This window comes from Oncorhynchus masou, chromosome 23, assembly GCF_036934945.1.
Source record: "Oncorhynchus masou masou isolate Uvic2021 chromosome 23, UVic_Omas_1.1, whole genome shotgun sequence".
NCBI lineage: Eukaryota > Metazoa > Chordata > Actinopteri > Salmoniformes > Salmonidae > Oncorhynchus > Oncorhynchus masou.
The window spans coordinates 26048145-26071090 of record NC_088234.1 but is presented as its reverse complement, the minus strand read 5'-3'; the positions used below and the strand labels follow the sequence as shown (position 1 = coordinate 26071090).

At 44.3% G+C, this 22946-nt stretch overlaps 1 protein-coding gene across 2 annotated transcripts; it reads left to right on the top strand.

Annotated features, from left to right (window-relative positions):
- The first annotated feature begins 11583 nt into the window (after window positions 1-11583).
- Window positions 11584-15578, top strand: LOC135510631 (tRNA methyltransferase 10 homolog A-like). 2 transcript variants are annotated; one of them, XM_064931704.1, is made up of 7 exons: window positions 11584-12025; window positions 12965-13133; window positions 13361-13432; window positions 13567-13641; window positions 14368-14517; window positions 14728-14833; window positions 15027-15578. In XM_064931704.1, the coding sequence occupies exons 1-7, from the start codon at window positions 11856-11858 to the stop codon at window positions 15275-15277; spliced, it is 993 nt and encodes a 330-aa protein (XP_064787776.1). In that variant the 5' UTR covers window positions 11584-11855; the 3' UTR covers window positions 15278-15578. The 2 variants fall into 2 exon arrangements, with proteins under 2 accessions (XP_064787776.1, XP_064787777.1); XM_064931705.1 differs by lacking the exon at window positions 13361-13432.
- Window positions 15579-22946: the final 7368 nt, after the last annotated feature.

The following is a 22946-nucleotide window of genomic DNA, read 5'->3' as shown; positions in this document are numbered from 1 at the left end:
TTTATATCTTTATGTTTGAAGCCTGAAATGTGGCAAAAGGTCGCAAAGTTCAAGAGGCCGAATACTTTCGCAAGGCACTGTATATCATTACTTCACACAAAATTAAAACATGAATGAGTAGTGCTCGAACACAATGAATGAGAAATACTTTTGGACAAATGGAAGGAGAGTATTTTCTGGAAGGTATATTTTTAAAGTATCAACAACATAAGTCAGACCCTTCTCTCATTACCCTGAGAGACATTACAAAACAAACCAGGACTTCCTGTGTCTAAAACTGTGAAAACAACATACTTTGAACAGCAGACCTGTGAGTTTCCGACAATAATCTGCACCGTTTAATCATTTCAACATCATTAAATCAAATCAATCTTTATTGACATAGAATGTTTTATAAACGTAAATGCATTACACATATTCATCTAAAATCCACTGCAAGAATGATTCAGAGTTGCCTTGCTTTCCTAATAGTGTTGTCTACATCCCTCCTTTTAATTCCCAATCCTCTGACAGAAGATCACCGTGGCTCCATTTTCTTAATTTTTTCCCTTTGTGGACGTTATCCACATGCTTCAGCAGAAGTGCCTTCTGTTTGAATCCGGTACCACAGAACGATCAGCCATACTCTCCTGTGTGGGTCCCAATATGTTCAGCTTGGTGTCCCTTCTCAATAAAATGCCAATTAATTACTTAAAAATCATACAACGTGATTTTCTGGATTTTTGTTTTAGATTCCGTCTCTCACAGTTGAAGTGTACCTATGATAAAAAATTACAGAACTCTACTTGCTTTGTAAGATGGAAAACCTGCAAAATCGGCAGTGAATCAAATACTTCTTCTCCCCACTGTATAGATTTCTCCTTTATTTAACCAGGTAGGCCAGTTGGGAACAAGTTCACATTTACAACTGCGTCCATGCAGCACACATGACAGCACCGCTTCAGCCAATAGGCTTTGTTAGCATTTCGGCAATTCTATCATAAGGAGCTGCAGGAATGCCTCTCTGCAAACTATGATGCTGAGCCCATGAAAGAACTGTCTACAGTTGCAGACCTGCTCATCCAATGCCTTCATGGTTAGCTGATGGTTAGCGCAGTCCAACCTCCCTGACAAAGAGAAGGATCCACTACTAGGTGTGCCCATATCACCTGACCAGACATTTGACCCAGCAGCGGCCAACCTCCAAGTGTCTAAGGAGGACAGAGAAGCACCAATGGAGCTTCAGCGCCTCATTCCAAAGCCTAGAATGCATCAACCAACAAACCATTACACCCGATCCAGGGGCCCAACTGAGATGCCAAGAAGCCAGGTTTAGACTCACGCTGCACCTGCTCAGGAGTGGAGGAACAGACACACTCAGCCCCACTGAAGAGGTGGAGCGCAGCATCGCCAAAGAGATAGAGGTGCACAATATGCAGGCATCATCCCCTCTGCACCACAGCACGCACTGCCTTGGTCCTAATGGGACCGAATCTCTATCACAACATCGTTTTCTCAAGCACTATCTTTCCAGCTAGAAAAGGTCAATGGCCAACAAATGGGTGTTATGCACTCTAACACAATGCTACACACTCCAATTCTGTCAGCGACCCCCACTTTTCAGGGGTGTCTTGAAAACAACAGGTTGTAACCCTGCTCAAAAGCAAACACTCTGCTCAGAAATCTCCTTGCTCCTGGAAAAGCATGCAATCGAAGTGGTAAAACCAGCACAATCAAAACTGCTGGTTTTACTCAATCTACAGTACCAGTAAAAAGTTTGGACATTCAAGGTTTTTCTTTATTTTGACTATTTTCTACATTGTAGAATAATAGTGAAAAAAATCTAAACTATGAAATAATACACATGGAATCATGTAGTAACCAAAAAAGTGTTAAACAAATCAAATATATTTTAGATTTTAGATTATTCAAAGTAGCCACCCTTTGCCTTGATTACAGCTTTACACACTCTTGGCATTCTCTCAACCAGCTTCAACCAGGAATGCTTTTCCAACAGTCTTGACGGAGTTCCCACATATGCTGAGCACTTGTTGACTGCTTTTCCTTCACTCTGCGGTCCAACTCATCCCAAACCATCTCAATTGGGTTGAGGTCAGGTGATTGAAAAGCAGCATTCCCCAAAAGAGGATGGCTTTCACTTCATCAGTGATAAATTCATGACCTTCTTTGAGGAAAAGATCATGATCATTAGAAAGCAAATTACAGACTCCTCTTTAAATCTGCGTATTCCTCCAAAGCTCAGTTGTCCTGAGTCTGCACAACTCTGCCAGGACCTAGGATCAAGGGAGACACTCAAGTTTTTTAGTACTGTATCTCTTGACACATTGATGAAAATAATCATGGCCTCTAAACCTTCAAGCTGCATACTGGACCCTATTCCAGTATATACCTGGACCCTATTCCTATATACTACTGAAAGAGCTGCTTCCTGTGCTTGGCCCTCCTATGTTGAACATAATAAACGTCTCTCGAGCCACCGGATGTGTACCAAACTCACTAAAAGTGGCAGTAATAAAGCATCTCTTGAAAAAGCCAAACCTTGACCCAGAAAATATAGAAAAAACTATTGGCGTTTATCGAATCTCCCAAAATGTTAGAAAAAGCTGTTGCACAGCAACTCACTGCCTTCCTGAAGAAAAAACAATGTATACAAAACGCTTCAGTCTGGTTTTAGACCCCATCATAGCACTGAGACTGTACTTGTGAGGGTGGTAAATGACCTTTTAATGGCATCAGACCAAGGCTCTGCATTTGTCCTCGAGCTCCTAGACCTTAGTGCTGCTTTTGATACCATTGCTCACCACATTCCTTTGGAGAGATTGGAAACCCAAATAGGTCTACACGGACAAGCTCTGGCCTGGTTTAGATCTTATCTGTCGGAAAGATATCAGTGTGTCTCTGTGGATGGTTTGTCCTCTGACAAATCAACTGTAAAATTTGGTGTTCCTCAAGTCTCCGTTTTTGGACCACTATTATTTTCACTATCTTAGTGATGTCATTTGGAAACATAATGTTAACTTTCACTGCTGAAATGTACACACAGCTGTACATTTCGATGAAACATGGTGAAGCCTCAAATTTGTTTGTGTTTGTGCTTGTGTTTCAGACATAAGGAAGTGGATGGCTGCAAATGTTCTACTATTAAACTCAGACAAAACAGAGATGCTCGTTCTAGGTCCCAAGAAACAAAGAGAACGTCTGTTGAATCTGACAATTAATCTTGATGGTTGTACAGTCATCTCAAATAAAACTGTGAAGGGCCTCGGCGTTACTCTGGACCCTGATCTCTCTTTTGATGAACATATCAAGACTGTTTCAAGGACAGCTTTTTTCCATCTACGTAACATTGCAAAAATCAGAAACTTTCTGTCCAAAAATGATGCAGAAAAATGTATCCATGCTTTTGTCACTTCTAGGTTAGACTACTGCAATGCTCTACTTTCTGGCTACCCGGATAAAGCACTAAATACACTTCAGTTGGTGGTAAACACGGCTGCTAGAATCTATCATATTACTCCAGTGCTAGCCTCTCTACACTGGCTTCCTGTTAAGGCACAGGCTGATTTCAACGTTTTACTGCTAAACTATAAAGCAGTACATGGGCTTGCTCTTACCGATCTTTCCGACTTGGTCCTGCCGTACATACCTACACATACGCTACGGTCACAAGACGCAGGCCTTCTTACTGTCCCTATAATTTCTAAGCAAACAACTGAAGGCAGGACTTTCTCCTATAGAACTCCATTTTTATGGAATGGTCTCCCTATCCATGTGAGAGACGCAGACTCGGTCTCAACCTTTAAGTCTTTATTGAAGACTCATCTCTTCAGTAAGACCTATGACTGAGTGTAGTCTGGCCCAGCAGTGTGAAGGTTAATGGAAAGGCACTGGAGCAACAAACCGCCCTTGCTGTCTCTGCCTGGCCGGTTCCCCTCTCTCCACTGGGATTCTCTGCCTCCAACCCTATTACGGGGGCTGAGTCACTGGCTTACTGGTGCTCTTCCATGCCGTCCCTAGGAGGGGTGCATCACTTGAGTGGGTTGAGTCACTGACGTGATCTTCCTGTCCGGGTTGGCGCCGCCCCTTGGGTTCGTGCCGTCGGGGAGATATTTGTGGTCTATACTCTGCCTTGTCTCAGGATAGTAAGTCGGTGGTTGAAGATATCCCTCTAGTGGTGTGGGGCCTGTGCTTTGGCAAAGTGGTTGGGGTTATATCCTGCTTGTTTGGCCCTGTCCGGGGGTATCGTCGGACAGGGCCACTGTGTCTCCCGACCCCTCCGGTCTCAGCCTCCAGTATTTATGCTGCAATAGTATACGTGTCAGGGGGCTAGGGTCAGTCTGTTATATCTGGAGTATTTCTCCTGTCTTATACTGTGTCCTGTGTGAATTTAAGTATTCTCTCTCTCTCTCTCTCTCTCTCTCTCTCTCACTCTCTCTCGCTCTCTCTCTCTCTCTCGTCTGTCTCTTGGAGGACCGGAGCCCTAGGACCATGCCTCAGGACTACCTGGCCTGATGACTCCTTGCTGTCCCCAGTCCACCTGGTTGTGCTGCTGCTCCAGTTTCAACAGTTCTGCCTGCGGCTATGGAACCCTGACCTGTTCACCGGACGTGCTTCCTTGTCCCAGACCTGCTGTTTTAAACTCTCTAGAGACAGCAGGTGCCAACTGACATTTACTCCTGAGGTGCTGACCTGTTGCAGCCTCTATAACCACTGTGATTATTATTGCCATCTATGAACATTTGAACATCTTGGCCATGTACTGTTATAATCTCCACCCAGCACAGCCAGAAGAGGACTGGCCACCCCTCATAGCCTGGTTCCTCTCTAGGTTTAGGTTCCGGCCTTTCTAGGGAGTTTTTCCTAGCCACCGTGCTTCTACACCTGCATTGCTTGCTGTTTGGGGTTTTAGGATGGGTTTCTGTACAGCACTTTGTGACATCAGCTGATGTAAGAAGGGCTTTATAAATACATCTGATTGATTGATCCGCCTGGATAATCTCCTGCATGCCTGTCATCGCCCATCCCGGGGGTTCGGATCTCTCCCAGGAACCTCCAGCAAGACTGATTCCATGGAGGTGCGCACGACGCACCTTCCCACAGAGCAACGTCAACGCAGCTGTCAACAGGGTCTCTGCTCCTACTGCTGGGAGTCGGACAACCCCTGGAACACCTGTCCCAGAAGGAGAACCAGGCGAGGAAGCGACAGGCCCGATGAGCGCTCCTGTACCTTCCCAGGTAGGAGTGGACGTGCCTTGCTCCTCTCTGTCCTGCCCTAGTGGACTCAGGTTCTGCAGGCAATTTCCTAGACCGGTCAGTGGCCTTATCGTTACGCATTCCTCTAGGCCCTTTACAACCCCCTATCCCAGTCCATGCCCCAGACAACCGTACCTTAGGAACAGGACTAGTGTGCCAGACCATGATTCCCATTTCCCTCACAGTTGCTCACAACCACCATGAACACACTTTCCTCATCTTAGACTCTCATGCACACCCCGTAGTTTTAGGTTCCCCCTAGTTACAGTTGCATAACCCCAGGATATCGTGGACAGAGAGGTGTTTGTTGGGTTGGTTGCAAGCGTATCAGTGGAGGTGTCTCTCTGTGTCTATCTGTGCCACCTCCGTGGAAAGTCCGGATCAGGCCACCAACGTCCCTATTCCGGTGGAATACCGGGACCTACAGGTGGCTTTTTCGAAAACTCGTGCCACGTGCCCGACCCCTCATCGCCCATGGGACTGTACTATCGACCTACTGCCTGGTTCTACCCTCCCGCGGGGGCACATCTACCCTCTCTCGCATGCAGAGACCAAAGCCATGGAGGTCTACGTCCAGAAGGCGCTGGCCCAAGGATTCCTCCGTTCGTCCACCTCTCCTGCTGCCTCCAGCTTCTTTTTCATGAATAAGAAAGACGGAGGTCCCTAGCCCTGTATCGATTACCGGACACTGAATAAGGCAACTGTTAAATTAATTTATCCCCTGCCTCTCATACGCACTGTGATCGAACAGATGCACGGTGCTCAGTACTTTACCAAATTGGATTTACACAGTGCCTACAACCTGGTGCGCATCAGAAAGGGGGATGAATGGAAGAATGCCTTCAGCACCGGCACCGGGCACTACGAATACAGGGTAATTCTCTACGGCCTGACAAATGCATCCTCTGTGTTTCAATCCCTCATTAACGAGGTATTTCGAGACATGTTGGGTCGCTGTGTAGTGGTGTAAATAGACGACATCTTGGTGTACTCCACTACATGCGAGCAGCATGACTCATGTCAGGTCTATGTTGAAGTGAAGGTGGAAGCCTCCGAGGTTGGAGTAGGAGCTGTTCTCTCCCAACACACTGGATTGCCGCCTAAACTCAATCCATGCATCTTTTACTCACGGAAGCTGTCTCTCGAGGAGTGGAATTATGACGTGGGGGATCATGAGTTGCTGGCCGTCAAGAAGGCTTGAAAACATGGCGGCACTGGCTGAAGGGTGCTCAACACCCATTCCTTATTTGGACGGCCCACCTGAACCTAGAGTACATTCGAGCAGCAAAGAGGCTGAACACGTGTCAGTCCAGGTGGGCCCTATTTGTCACCAGGTTTGACTTTACCCTCTCCTACTGACTGGGATCTAACAACGTCAAGGCCGATGCGTTGTTTCGGGTGCATGACACAAAGGATTGGAGGGAGAAAGTGACACCCATTATTCCCCTGTCCTGCATTGTGGCTCTTGTTGTGTGGAATGTGGACACGGACATCTGTTGAGCCCTGCGACAGGAGCTCCCACCTGCCCACTGTCTCGAGGGGCGTACCTACGTGCCCTCTTATGTTCGGGACCATCTCCTCGCCTGGACACACACAACACCTGTGTCGGGGCACCCGGGTATAGCCCTTTCTATCGACTGTCTCTCCGTCAAGTAGTGGTGGCCCACCTTGGCCCAGGACTTCCGGGTTTATGTCACTTCCTGCTCCATCTGCGCATAGAGCAAGACACTGAGACACCTCCCCTATGGAAAACTCCACCTGCTGCCGGTTCCACAATGACCCTGGTCCCATCCCTCCGTGGACTTTGTCACAGACCTTCCCCACTCGGAGGGGCACACCCCCATCCTGGTCGTTGTGGACCAGTTTTCCAATGCCTGTTGTTTGATTCCTCTGTCTGGTCTTCCTAAGGCCATGCAGACCGCAGAGACATTACGGATCCCGGAGGACATCGTGTCTGACCGTGGTCCTCAGTTCACCTCCCGTGTCTGGAAGGCCTTCATGGAACGACTGGGGGTCACATTCAGCCTCACCTCCTGGTACCATCCCCAATCAAATAGGCAGGTGGAAAGGGTAAATCAGGAACTGGGTAGGTACCTTCGTAGTTACTGTCAGGACCGGCCGGGGGAGTGCCTTGGGCAGAATACGGACAAAACTCCCTCCGCCACTCCTTCACAGACCTCAAACCCTTTCAGTGTGTTCTAAGCTCTCAGCCGGCCCTGGCACCAGAGTCAGATCGAGGCTCCTGTGGTGGACGAATGGTTCCGGCGCCCCGAGGAGGTATGGAACATAGCGCACACCTGTCTCCAGCATGTCGTCCTCCGGCAGAAGGTGCAGGCTGATCGTCACCGCAGTGTGGCCCCTGTCTTTCACCTCGGTGGCAGGGTCTGGCTTTCTACGAAGGACCTGGCCCTCCATCTGCCCTGCCGGAAGCTGAGCCCACGGTTTGTGGGGCCATTCAAAGTCCTGCGGAGAGTCAATGAGGTGACATACAGATTACAGCTGCTGGACCCCACAATGTACCTCCACCTCCCTTGGACGTTGAGGGGGCCCCGGACTTGTCTCGTCATCATTACACACACCTTGTTCCAATACCCACTCTATCACTGTATATATACTCTCTCTGTCATTTGTCTTTGTCGGTCATTGTAAATGTTGCTTGTTTTCCTGAGAGGAATCTCTCCTACTATTTCTTGAATACTTTATTATTTTGCACTTTGGGTTTCGTCCCGCTTTTATATAGTGCTTTAAAAACTCAGTAGTTCTATACCTGCGACTGCCTCCTGCCTACTCCTCTCTCCACTTGTGACAGCATTCAAACCAGATCTAACTTTATCTACATAGAATGTTTCAGTTATTTATTTTTCTGCTTCATCACACATCCATTCCATTCTGAAACCCACAGCATGAATGATCCAGAGTTGCTTTGCTTTCCTAAGAGCATTGTATCTAAAGTTGACCAGGCATGCATCCAGGCAAAAAGGCCACAAATACTGCACCACCTGTTGTGGTCCTGACTCCTGTCATTTATCTACTGTCTTTTTATTGATGGAGCTTTAACATCAAACGTTTACAGTCCACCTGTCCACACTGGTCAAAATGCAGTCAACTGTGGGCACAAGGCCAGCACAGGATGCCACATACTATATAAGCCCTGCAAAGAAAATAAATAAACAATGTATGCAGGCCACTCTGGATATGGAATGCCTGTCATCTAATGACAATGACTGTTTATGAAGCGGAACATTCCAGCTTTCACTAAGGAAGTAAGATTGTAAGATCAAAGAAACAGGTGATACCAAACTGGCCTCTTTTGTTATTATTATTTCTAGACAGACATATTCAGAGAGAGTAGAGCACACTAATGGTCAAGACAAGACGTGTAAGGGTATTGAGACTTGTCTATGAAATAATTGTCTATGAAAGCTATAGATGGCCGTTGAAGTGTGTTCAATTAGACCATTTTATGGTAAGTTAATAGCAGTGACTTTTGTCATCTCATTTTATGCCCGACAGACCTGATCCAGCAGCATTTATGTATGGTGGCTAATCCCAGGCAGAGGAAGGTCACAAACAGGGTTGTGGCCAGACTTCGGAAGGATCAAATTGATGTGGAAGAGACCCTTTAATCCCAGTTGGCCAGCAACACATTCCAGACATACTGACAGAGAACATTTCCCTTCTCCCGAGGTTCCTCCCTCCAGTCTCCCTGTTTGGAAATGATAATATGACTTTATGGATTTTACTTCTATTGCTACAATCTATAGTCTACATCAGACTATATAGGCTATACATGTATGTCTTCCAGATTAACAAAGACAGAAGCAAGTATAGCATAACTGTTTAAACAATGCACAATCCAGAAGCACTACAGAACATTTGAAATAAAAGCATTTATTTAATAATAAAAAACAAAAAACATAGTACCACACACATAGTTTCCTCTGGAGAAATGTCTGGCATTTCCACCCAAAGCTTTCCCTGGTTGCCACTACTCTTGCTCAACTAAAAATGTCATCACAATTATTTAAGTCACTCCCAAAAAAAGGTATTTTGAGGTAGGGTTATGTTTTACCCCAAGTTACCCTACAATTGATCCGTGTTGGATATAGCTCCAATCTTCCCTATGCACTAACAGCAAATTGCAGAGCAGTAACATGCTTAACCATGAAGCTGCTAAAAACTATGGGTTTAGATGGTACAGGCCACACATATGTAGGAGTTATATTAATGCTCTTGTGGATGTACAGACCCGGCAAGGAGACACTCTACAGGAATACATTGCGCACTCTGACTCCTCGGGGGAATGCCGCAGCCCGACAATGGCTGACAGAGAGTAGGTACCATCATTGTTTTTATGGTGACTGTAGTAAGTGATGTTCTCCAGCTACTCAGGCCGTTGACCACTACTGGTCTCCTTGAATAGGTCAATCTCCAGGTCCCGGGCGTAAAACCACTCTGTGGTCAAGAATACACGGGGAGGCTCTGATTGTGAAACACGAAAGACAGCAATATTATGGAGAGGATAGTAAGGTATCATTTAATAGTGTCTGTCGTGTGATTATGTGAAGTTGTGGACCTTTACGTATACTTCCGCAAGTAAAGTATTGTACTCTTCCTGATTTGACTGAATTGAAAACTGAATTTACCCCAACACGGTGAGCTACACCCCTCACAACCCCAGAGGTCCCACCCATGTCAAGCAGGGCAATGTCCAGGCAACCACTGAGTAGGGGTACGCGGATGGAACACACCTACGTCCCCTCACTGCTCACACTGGTAACGGGCACAGTCAGGGAGGTGTCACCCCTGGCAATGCCACCCCACTGCCCTCTGTCTGCCCTGAGCTGCTGGAGTAGCTGAATAGATTGGTTCGGGACCCGCCGTACCGCTGTAGATGCAACTCCACTGTGAGGTGAGGGGCCTTGTGGTCCACGGAAAACTAACAGTGCAGGGTCGGCTCCTTCTGCAGGCCCAGCAACACAGACGGAGAGCGGTTCATAAGCACCATAACAGCTACACAGAGACAGGGGCCACAGGGAGAGTGTGGGGAAGGTATTAGGCAAATTATTAGAATTTTAGCAACCAGGAAATGCCAGAGCGATTTCTGCATATTGCACCTTTAACTTGTAGATATTTTTTGTTTGAAAACCCAGAGCCATATAATCATACTGGCGGCTCTGGGTAAACCCTAATGCAAAAAAACACAGCGTGATAGGTAGGTAAACCCAATTCATGAAAAGAAAACTGGGTAAACTGAGTTTACCCTCCATTATTAAACCATGTCTCCTGAGTTGCCAAACTGCACCACAGCATCTCTGTAGATGCCTTAAGTTTCAACGTGTCCCTCAGCATTTGTCCATACATTCTCATCCGTCAGTTGACAGGGCATCCATTGAACCTGTAGGAATCCCAGCACATCTGGACATAAGGGTGTGAAAACAGACAGGGATGAAAGTTAGCATTAATGGTGAACAGAAAATAATAATAACAATAACAGAAAATATGTAAATAATTTACCTGCATCTGGATTTAAACAGAGGAGAACAGGGAAGAGTTTCATGTTTCGGAAATGTCAGATATCACTTATATCTCATTTCAACTGAAACAAGTTCAACTTGTTTTATAAGTTGAAGAAGAACTTTCACTTTAATTTCTATGATCACAATTTTGTGGTTGTGTAGGTTGGCTGTAAAAAGTTGTGTGTGTCAACTGTAGGGGTGCCCATGTTGCTGGGGATCGGAAGTGTCTGGTGCGAGAGAGGCAGGTTAGGTGACCAGAGTCAGAGTCATGCAGAAGGTGTCATATGCTGAGGTAGTGAGGAAAGTAGAGGAGGATGGGTCAAGGGTGAGGGATCCTGAGAGGATCCCTGTGAGAAGTAGATCTGTTACAGCACAGAGGGATAGGCCAATGAGTGATATATGCATCAGTAAGGTTGGCTTCTTAGCGTTCAGAGAAATGGAACTGCAGAAATGGAACTCAAATCACAGAAAATAGATGTTGTGGTGGCAGCTGCAGAGAAGTACTTGGGTGTATGAGATTTGAATTCAGAAGAGTTCCTGGCTGTGTTGAGTGGTGGTGTCTCATCTCCCCAGGCCGTTGGCATGGTGCAGGAGAAGATATTGTCAAAGTAGTGGAACGAGGTAGTGTGTTTCTGATGAGTGTAGGGTTAGTTGGAAGGGTGTTTTTTAAATTTCCCCTTTTCCTATTTTGTATCACAAAGTATAATAGCTTTATACTATAGTCCAGTTGGGGGCGGTAATGCAACAAATTGGATGCCAACCTCCATTAAACCCCACCTAAGAAGAATAAGGTGTTTGCTGATGACGACACACTGTGCGACAACGAAAAAGCTACATGTGGAATGGCCTTACTGACAGGGAATATTTGGCCAATTTTTTAGGTTCTTAGATGGTACTTTTCGATTAAAAACAATAGTTAGCTAATGTGTGTGTGTGAATTATGATATGCATGAGGTTGGTAAGCTTTACTTTTCCGTAGTACGTGCGTATATTTGAACACTAGCTCGCTAGTAGTTACAACCAGGCAGCTTGGTCGAAGACACTCAGCATTCAGTTTACAACAGAATAAAAAATACACGTCAAATGTCCAGCGACACTGTCAAAGATTTGACACCGTCCCGGGAGAACAATGTTGCCACTGAGAATAAGGATGCACATATCGGTAATAACGGAGGAACAGAGATTCTCTCAAAAAACCAGAGGAAGAAGCTTTTGAGGCATCAGAAATGGGAGGATGAAAGGAACCTTCGCAAGTCAGTAACGTTAGCTTGTTTGCCTGGAAACCAGACGTTGAATTGCATTGAAGTCTTCGTCGGGCAGAATTTTGCTTTTGAATCAGAAAGGTTTCCTCTCACGACCTCTACAAGCCAGAATCTTTAATACAATTAAATTGTTACTTTACCGGTTGTCTGTGCGGTTGATGCTTTTGCAGGTAGGAATGTGAGACAATATATCCACAGGAAAGTACAATTAAATCAACTTTTCAAAGATTTCTCACTCCGGAAGCACGACACAAGATTAAAATACAAATGCATGCACGCCACGCATTTATACTTCATTGATAAATACTTGCTGAGCTGCACATGTTTACATGGTTCTGCTTATGCTTCAGTGGATAGATATCTGAATTCACAACCAGCACTTTGATAAGGTGATTCTATTTATACTTTCCTGTCTCACATTCCTACTGTCAAAAGGACCAATAGTTGTAACAACTGGTAGAGTATGTTTTTAATTTAATTCAGCATACTGGCTTGTAGAGGTTGAGAGAGTGAACTTTATTGATCCTAACACTTTGTGCCGACATAGAATTCAATGCCATTCAACATCGGGTTTCCAGGCAAGTAGCTAGTTAACTAGCTAGGTATACTGTGTTTCACAGAAGTGATGTTTTACATTTAAACTGCCCCCTGTATTCACTTAGGTTACATCTTAGGGATTATGGGCATACTGGGCAATAATTAACTCAACAGTAGGACATCATCATACTACTTCCTGCTTACAAACAACAACAACATAATTCAAATCTAACAAGATTGCCACTATTGACTTATGGCAAGTTGTACCTTGAAGAATGCCCACATGACAAATTGTAATGTTGTTGATATCCGAAAGCAGAAAGCACCATTTTGTGTGTGATCATCATGTCGCGTATTGTCTTTTAAAGTTCTGTTTGACTGTGTGCTTCACAGGCAGAAGCGGAAGGAGAAGAGGCAGAAGAGGAGCCTTGAGAGGAAGACCCAGGGGGACGAGGGAGGGGAGTTTGTGGCTGGCCGGAAGCGTTTGAGGAAAGAGGTGAAGCCCAGCAGCCCCCTGAGACTGGTGATAGACTGCAGCTTCGACAACCTCATGATGTTTAAGGTAGCAAGACTGTCAGGGCCCCCGTGGACAGTAGGGCACAACGTTGTGGAATGTTCAGATATAAATATACCATGTAGAACAAACATTAATCTCAGACATGTAGAGTAACGAATCACGGCAGTTCTATTCATGGCATTCCTATCTGACTGCAACGTTCCGTGTACATAGAAGATGGCACAGTATTGAATCCTGTGTTTGGTGCTTTATGTATCGTTTCTCCTGTGAAGGATGTTAGGAAGCTCCATAAGCAAATCCAGAGATGCTATGCGGTGAACAGACGAGCGGTGCACCCTGTTCAAGTGAGTCTACCTGCCCCACAGGACCCCTGCATCATCATCATCGGCTGCAGAATCATCCATCAGCCACCACTGAACTCAAGAGATTCAAGACTCATTCATCTTAGTGCTGTATTTTCTCTCTCTTCATCTCCCAGTTTTATCTAACCAGCCTTGGTGGAAAGCTGAAGCAAAACATGGATAAGACCGACGAAGGATGGGTTAACTGGAAGGTGAGTGTACCCTGTCTGTTAGTTTGGATACGCACTGCCAATGCATGTTGAAATGACTAATGGAAATAGTTAGGGGGGGTGTTTTTCAGAGAGGCACTGCGCGTGTTACACTGTGTTTGAGAAGATAGGAAATTACTTGAGGGGTATGCATACATATGGGGAGTAGTGTCTCGTGGGGGTTTCCATATTTAAAGCTCTGGTGAAAGGTAGGCAAGACTCTTGTCTGGTGGAACAAGGTCTACGCTACTGCATCACAGTGCTAGAAGCGTCACCACAGACCCTGGTTCGATTCCAGGTTGTATCACAACTGGTCATGATTGGGAGTCCCATAGAGTGGCACACAATTGGCCCAGCGTCGTTAGGGTTTGGCCCGGGTTAGGCCGTCATTGTAAAAAATAATTTGTTCTTAACTGACTTGCCAGGTTAAATAAAGGTTAAATAAAATAAAAAATAGATATTTTGAGCTGGGTGCAAATGGATACATTAACAAGTCAACACCTCTCCCAAACACTTTCCATCAGATGCCAACCATATTACCCATTAAATATCCCACTACTTAGGGATGCAATCTGAGTGGTTCAAGACGGCTGCAAGTGAAGAAGGAAGAGTAATATGTAATTCGGCCGTGGGTGTTGTGTAGGTTAGGAGGTGGCAACTTACATTAACACCTGGTACCATTTTGTTTGTTTGTATGTATGTATGTGTGTGTGTGTCCATCCTGGGCAGGATATAACGGTGAAAGCAGAGGCGTACCACGAGGTGGTGGCCAAGGAGCAGCTAGTTTACCTGACCTCTGACTCTCCCAACGTTCTGACGGAGCTGGACGATACCAAGGCCTACGTCATCGGAGGCCTGGTGGATCACAACCACCACAAGGTCAGGACTACAGAATGACCTAGAAGATTAATTTATGGTCTATTGAGTATTGTTTTTAACTCAACATGTTGGGTATGTTAAGCAGCAAGTCAAGACAACCAATTCCAAATCGCCCCCCCTACCCCTAGACACTTCACCTCGATCTCGTCAGGTCCCATTTATGTCAGTCGTTGGTGAGCATTATGTTTGACCTTTTACCTTGTCCTGTAGGGTATCACCTTTGAGCGGGCTCAGGAGCTGGGGATCAACCACGCACAGCTCCCGCTGAACAGCTTCGTCAAGATGAACAGCCGCAAAGTGCTGGCAGTCAACCACGGTGAGGAACTATCCTAATGATTTACACCTCAAGATAGGAAACCACCTCCATTTACCGTAGCCTGTTCATGTAGTGTGTAGCATTGACAGACTTATGAAATTTGAATAGAAACACGAGTGGTATGTGATAAGGGTTTTTAATATTCAATTCCTAATGTATAATTGTGTTTGTGTGTGCATGTTCCCTGCCACAGTGTTTGAGATCATGCTGGTGTACTTGGAGAAGAGGGATTGGCAGGAGGCCTTCTTCACCGTCCTGCCTCTAAGGAAAGGAGCCATTCCCCTGGGCCAAGAGGGAACAGCGACAGAAGAGGAGGATTTTGACAGAGACTCAGACACAGCAGAGACAGTCATACAGAACACACAGGACCAACAGGAGAAAGGACAGGGAGGACAGGACACACTGCAGTTGAAAGAGGCTCCCAAAGAGCAGACTGCAGCATAGCCCCAAATGCTACCATGTTCTTCTGGGTCTTAATATGAATTGTTATCTGTTGCAAAATGGTTGATTTAGTGAATTGCGAGTTTGAGTTATTTTTGATTGCAGAATTATAGTAATTTTTAGTCAGTGTTTTATCAGATTTCTGTTGATTTATGCTTTTTTTATGGAAGATATTTGACTTGGAATGCATATATTAAGTGAACAACTCACACACTTGCAGATCTATGTTATACCTTTTGACCTGTTATTGGTGCTCTGTAGCAAGTCTAATGCTTTTCATTAAATTAAAACAGTTTGACTTACACATACTGATATTACTGGTATAAAATTGTGTCTCCGTAGGAAAAATAACCTACATACACCTATGTGCAATTAAAGTTGCCTGGTAATTCATCCAAGCACTGGAGCACTGTAAATGTAATGGGTAATTCTGCAGGAGAATCCCCGCACTAGTATTAGACATTTGAACCTACTGCCCTCTTGTGGCCAAGGAAAGATCATACACCTAAAATAATTTGGTTGAAAGTTTCAGACGCCATGGAAAGACATGACGCTGACCTGTGCTTGCTTCTGTTTGCTAAATATACATGGCCTGATAAACTATATTAGCAGCTAGCTAACATCAAATGAATAGAAAAGCAATGAAAGTGGTAGTTTAATTACAGCTCAGGGCGGAAGAACGTTTTGTTAATTCAACTAGCTAGCTAATGTACCTGCTTCACAGTAGTTTACTTTTGTGAGGAGCGTCGTTTACAGTGGTGTATTTAACGTTATCTACCTGGAAACTAGCCCATTCAACTAGCACGTCCATGTAGCACTAATGCCTTGGGTTCTCTTGAGCAACCAGGAAAATAAACTCAACTGTCTCTGTTCCAACACATGCATATCTAGCAAGTTTGTACGTTTTCATGCAGGATATGCATAACAATAATGACATTGGTTATATACTTGTGGGATCCATCCACAGTGTTTGATTTTACTTCATCATTTTGATTTGCAGTAATTGTGTATCCTTGAGTGTACTGTACTGGCACTACTGACGCTGCCATGAGGCCAGGGCTTTTATGGCACAGATGGTCATCATCATTGGAGAGTTGTGGTATAAGCCCCAATTTGGTTGGATCTTCCTTTTCAATCGCTACATTATCAATGGGGAACTTACATCCTAACTGGTTGCAAAGCCGATGTCATGACACCATAACCAGTTATTAAATATAATGATGCATTTCAGGCATCATGCCCTAGTGTGCATTTGCCAGCCAAGGATGACATCTACCTCAGTGGGTGCTTCATGGGCCAATACCACAAGTTGGAGTGTCTCCCCCATCTTCCCACTCCTGTTTCAAGAGAAGATGAGATTTGAGAAGGTGGATCAATGTGACACATCTCCTGATTATTCTAAACCAAGGGTGGCCAACCAACTCTTCTGGAGAGCTATCAGGTGTGCATGCTTTTGTTCCAGCCCAGCTCTTGCACAGTAGATACCAACTGCACAGCTGTTCATCAGCAGGCTTGATTTGCTGACTCCGGTGGATTTGAGCAGGGCTGGAACAAAAGCCTGTACACCTTATAGCTCTCTTGGATGCCAGGAGATGTGGAACCATACAGTTGTCCCATACACTGGTAACAGAGAAATCGTAGAATGTGTATGAACAAGATTTTCTAAATGAGATTTGTTCCGTTTCTCTTCCTATTCAGGTGTTCCACTATGCTGTTGGCCCAGGAGATGTTGCAGAGATGCTGGAGAGTAAAGTTATATTTTATATACCTGTGCCTGTAGACAAGCCTATTTGATACATTTTAATACTACAATGTTAGATATTGTATGCTCATATTCAACTACTATTTGTTTACTTATTTTTCTCTAGGTGAAACCGTCAAAGTTGAATTGGTACAGTTGATTCCTCCAGGTGCTGTAATTTGTCTTCTAAATGTTAAGAAGGGACTTTGGTCCAACAATTGGCTAAGTGTTTAACACGACAGCCTAATAGACAATAAGCAAGTTGATCATGTGCCATTTACAAGCAACTTACTGCGAGTGCATACATTTTAGTATACTGTATGACCCCAGCGAGAATTGAATCCATGACCCTTTCATTGTGAGCGCCAAGTTCCTACCGACTGAGCCACACAGGACCACAATGATTGACCACTGGATGCTTTGCTGCAGTGGGGAAGGCCTTGGCCTGCTTTGAGGAGAACACCAGAAGCTTCATATTCTCAGAACCCAAACTGCTTCCTTCATTCTCTAGATTGGTCAGAAATGTTCTCATGACACGATCCATTAGCTTCCCTGTAATTAGGAGCTTTTTACATCACAGAGCTTACACCATCACTATGGAGATGTAGGCTATAGTCCTGCTACAGTGAGATGTGTGAGACAAAGATGTTTCACTGGACACTAATTGATAGGTCACAGTAGGAAAATACAGAGACAGCGTACATGTACTGAGAGGACACAGTTTATGTTGACGCATTAAGCTGCTCTTCTAACTAGTGGATTGGGCCACTATCCATTCAAGTCGTCCACTCTGTCATCTTCCCTAGGGTATTGCTCCAAGATTAGAGTTGTCCACCAGAACAACATCAGTGAGTGCTCTGCGAACGCCAAGGTCAACAACACCCATCTCAGTTCTCCAATGGTAATGTTTTCACTACATCATCAGCACTTCTATCGCTCTCCGTAGACTTTATTGTCCCCTACCTTAGCACGAGGTGTCTCTGGTCCAAGGTTGGAGCTGTATGCCTATGGGCAGAATATAATTTCAACCACTTATTCCTATTGGACCAAGGACCAAGATTGGTGGGATGAGCTGTAGGAGGACAGGGTCATTGTAATGGCTGGAATAAATGGAATGGAGTCAAACATGTTGCTTCCATAATAGTTTGCTCTTTTCTTGTCTTCGTTCATTTGTTCACAGAGGACGGTGGTGCCAAAGGAACACACTACAAGGTCCCGTAATGGGTTTTGAGGAGGAGATTGGGACAGTGCCGATGGGCACCAGCAATGCCCAGGTTGTGCTCCCTCTCCCCCGTACAAAGCTGGCCAGATGGACGGTTGTCATGGAAACATGGGTCGACTGGCACAGCTCAGTTTGGGTTCAAGCTGGGATATGGATGAGGAGTTTTGACCTTGCCATGTTAGTATATTTCACTTCTAGTGGTGTGAGTTGTCATGGTGACAAATGAAAGTATGACTTTATACCAGCGAGCCAGCGACAAGTCAGTGGGCTCATGTGATATTTGTATTGATGTGCGTTCATGTTATTTTATTTGGTTTGTGTGTGCTTGTGGGTGGGTGTGCGCACATGCATTTATGTGTTTGTGTGTGCGTGTGGCATTACAGCCAGCAGATGGCAGAGAATAGCTCACTGTTATTTGTAGTGATGAGAGGAATATTCCCAGATGTGTTTTTATCCACGGCCCTGGTCTGTCATGTAGCAATGCTTTCCTGTACTGGGCATAACACATTCTTTTATTGAGATGATGACATTGTTGATAAAGGAAATAGGACATTGAACTCAACTAATAAGGTAAGATTAGATAGTACCTTATCCATCCCCTAAAGATGAATTTTTGATTGCACAAGCCAATACATACTACAACAACAATAATTAGACAATAACAACAAAGGATATGGAGACAGCAAAAGCAGCAGATCATTAATTCATACCAATTCCAAATAAAACAAAAGTCTTCATTCCGTTTGGCAAATGATAGGGTTATTTCAGGCTTTGGACTCCCAACTCAATCAATTTGGTTCGTGCCTGTCATGTTATGTATACCCCTTCAAATGACGTGTTACCTCACTTTATTGTATTCAACTTTATTGTGTTCTTGCTGTGTTCTCCTCCTGTCCCTAGAAGAGGGACCCTTGGCTCGGTACTGGCAACTCCCCCACACCTCATCTCTTCCCTGTCATGGCCAGACACACCCTGACCAACGGCTCCTCCCCTTGTCTCCCACGGTCCCCGTCAGACAATCTCCTGGACTACCCCCTAGGTCCAAGCCAGCAATGTTTCCTGGCTAACAAAGGGGGGTCTCCCACCCCTACACCCACACCTTCCATGCTTTGGCACGCCTACATGGAAAGCTTGAGCCGTATAGGTATGTCTAGCCTATTTGACTTAACTTGACGTAAGCCCTTGACTCCTATAAGGAGCGTATGCCATTGATGAAGGTCCTCCATGTCACTTGGTGCAGGGCAGGTTTTTACCAGAATGCCCCAGTTGAGGCCTGGCCTGAACCTGTCCTGATTCTTATTTGGATTTCTATGGACAGGTTACGCCCAAGTTCCCAGGGCAGGTGGGAGGAGGTCCATCACCGCGTCCGAGGACTCCCTATCACCCCAAGAGCAGTACACAGACTCTCCCACGTGAGTAACACGCACACCACTATCATCTGCAGTGGGTGGATAGGAATCCATAACAGTAATCACAACTGCAATTGACCCCAAATGTACCTTGAAAAGATTGTAACTTCAATTGACCCAGTTACATTCTCAACAGCTGAAACCTTTCGAGGCTACTTTTTTTCTGTCAGCTTCATTGAGCTTGCCTGGCGCAATGGAACCAATAGCATAGTGGTAAACCGGCAAACCCCTGCCCATCTGGCACGCCGGGCAGGCTAGAACAAACACTAAACGTATAGCCTAGTATTTGAACCCAGGTCTGCAGTCATGCCTGATCCCTACACTTTGTTTGAATCCAATGTTTTGACAATGTCATAATGTCTAATCACATCACACACATTTTATTAAAAGTATTAGCTATTAGCCACCGTGGAGTTTGGTATGGACAGGAGGATACACCAGATAGAAATGCAGAATTGATGATGGGTGGACCTTGAACTCCAGCAGAAAGACAGAAATCCCTCCTCACCCTTTCCTTTTCTCTCCTCTTTCCCTTTATCTGTCTCTGTCTCTTCTTTCTCTCTGGCTACTGTGTGATGTCATAGATCTGTTTTTGTACAAAGATTGACAATGACAAAGGTGTTAGCAAGATTGACAATGACATAGGTGTTGGCAAGATTGACAATGACATAGGTGTTGGCAAGATTGACAATGACATAGGTGTTGGCAAGATTGACAATGACATAGGTGTTGGCAAGATTGACAATGACATAGGTGTTGGCAAGATTGACAATGACATAGGTGTTGGCAAGATTGACAATGACAAGTGTTGGCAAGATTGACAATGACAAGTGTTGGCAAAATAGCACAAACAGATATGGGATTGAGCTAGTGATGTGAACTCAGTGCTGATGTGTTGGTGACCACTGCCGATCGACCGGGTTGGTGACCAATGCGTTATGATATATGTAATGTATTGTCCTAAACAGTAACATTTTAATGATACCATTCTCCTACAGTAGGACCTCAATTGGTGAAGTCCACAGGACTGAACATGAACAAATTCAGGAACCATGTCTCTGTCACTAACAAATACAGTCATGGGTGGAACTCTGCTTCCAATTCTGAAGTCTTTATAAATGCTTACATAGGTGCATGTGGCAATACAGACTTATTGTAATGTCCTTAACCCAACACTGAGTGACCTTGTCAAGAGATGCGGATGTCTTGGTGTAATGGTTAAATAAATGAGGCGCTATTGCATAACACCATTGGTGCAAACTACATTCACTTCCTAGTGTTAAAAATACTATATGAGGTGTTATTGCATAACACTGAAAGTGTTAATTCCCTAACACTTACAAAGTGTAACAGCGTCTGCACTAAGCACAATGTTAATTTAACACTCAAAAGTGTGGACCTGTATAGACACTGGCCCAGTGTCAAATTGAACACTGTCAGTGTTGATTTAACACTGGATAATTTGCTGTGTAGGGTCGGCTTTTATGATAATTGAATGATTTGAGTGCCCAAATTATGGCACACGTAGATTGTTGCTGGCCCTGCCGTCAACTGATTTCTGCCTACACAACTGCAGCTAAGGTCACTTTGTGTGAATGTTGAAGCATTTTGTAGAATAAAACAAAAATGCACATACAAAGCTTCATAATTCATAAAGGTCATGTTAACGGACTGATATTATCTCATAGAACAAAACGTATAAGATCTCCTAAGCCCGTGTTAACCTCAGACCTTATTTTCTGCATTCATCCCAAAACCTTACTCTTACGTTGGGATCTAGCTCTATTCCATCACCGTACCTTTGTAGTGGGTTATTATTATTTGATATATGTACGGTATATTTACATCACATGCAACTCTGAGTAAGAAGAAGCAATTAGCCCATTAAATGAATTGTCTGACTCCATAAGATAAATAGCAATATGTAAGAACACGATAGCTGAGTTACGGTAATAGTCAATCAAGAAATGTCTCAGAAATGGAATTCTAAATACAAGTGTATTTCCTTTCTTTGTTAAATTAATGGATTCACATACAAGGCATAACGATTAAGTTATAAAGCATTAACAAGCATTACAAGGCATTATTCCAAGCATATAGATCCGAAGGTTAACTTACAAGGCATGAACAAAGAAATGCCTACTAGGCAAGAGGCCTAGAAGCCTAGGAAATGAGAATTGATCATACAACCTTCCTCCATGGATGGGATACGGGATAAGAGAGAGAACAAAGGCATTTCATTCCATTTATAACATCTGAAGGTGTAACCTAGCCTATAATCTTTGAGAATTTACAATCAACATAATAAAAGCTAGATAATCAGGCTCCCGTTCATTTTGCTATAACGTCTGAGCATAAGAGCCTGGGTTGAGGAGTAATTGATTACAAAAAATTTACAGTTGTCAGTTACATTACCAGCAAGAATATTGTAATCAGATTACAGATACTTTTGAAAAACTACATGATTACTTTTAAATTCAGAAAGGATGTTTGCCAAACAGCCATTACGACATCTTTCTACTTTCTCAATGACATTCAATTCAGCGTTGAAAAAAGGTGCAAGTTTAAGTTTGTTCCACCTGAGCGAGTCTGAACACAAGCCAAAGACCACTTTGATGACACCCCAAATGTGTTTGATGGATGTTTGTCTTCTCATGCCTCTTAAGGAGAATGTAATCTAAAAGTACTTGAAAGTAATCCGATTATGTTACTGAGTTTGGGTAATCCAAAAGTTACGTTACAAATTACAATTTTGGACAGGTAACTATTAACTTTCACGGATTACATTTAGAAAGTAACATTCTCAACCCTGAACACATCATTAGCCATGTCAAAATGCGTAGAATAGCTTAAAAACTGCTAAATGTACTCTCAGTTCCATGACAAAATGTATAGAATTGCAGGATATTGGTTTTAAAGGTAGACTCAGCGATATGACGTAGATGCTGAAAGTTAACAGCATAGTGGGTCAATTTCTGCAACAACTAATAGTGTTCAAGCGCAAGGCTCAACTTCACCGCTGTTTTGGTCCCCTGGCTGCCAAGCGATGAACAGCGTGAAGCGAACCCGTGCACATGCGCATACTGTGTGTGAGTGACTGAAAGCGAAGTCTTGCATCTCACTCCTCTCAATATCTGTGGTGCTGCTCGTGGCGACGTCATTCGCCGTCGACCTTGAAAACTGCTAAATGCTCTGTCTCCTGCCAAGATGATATTTTTTAATTATTCTTTGGTCTGTGTATGTTCGGACACGAAGCAAGAACGTTTGGTAAACCGTGTGCTAAGGCATTCTCATAGACGG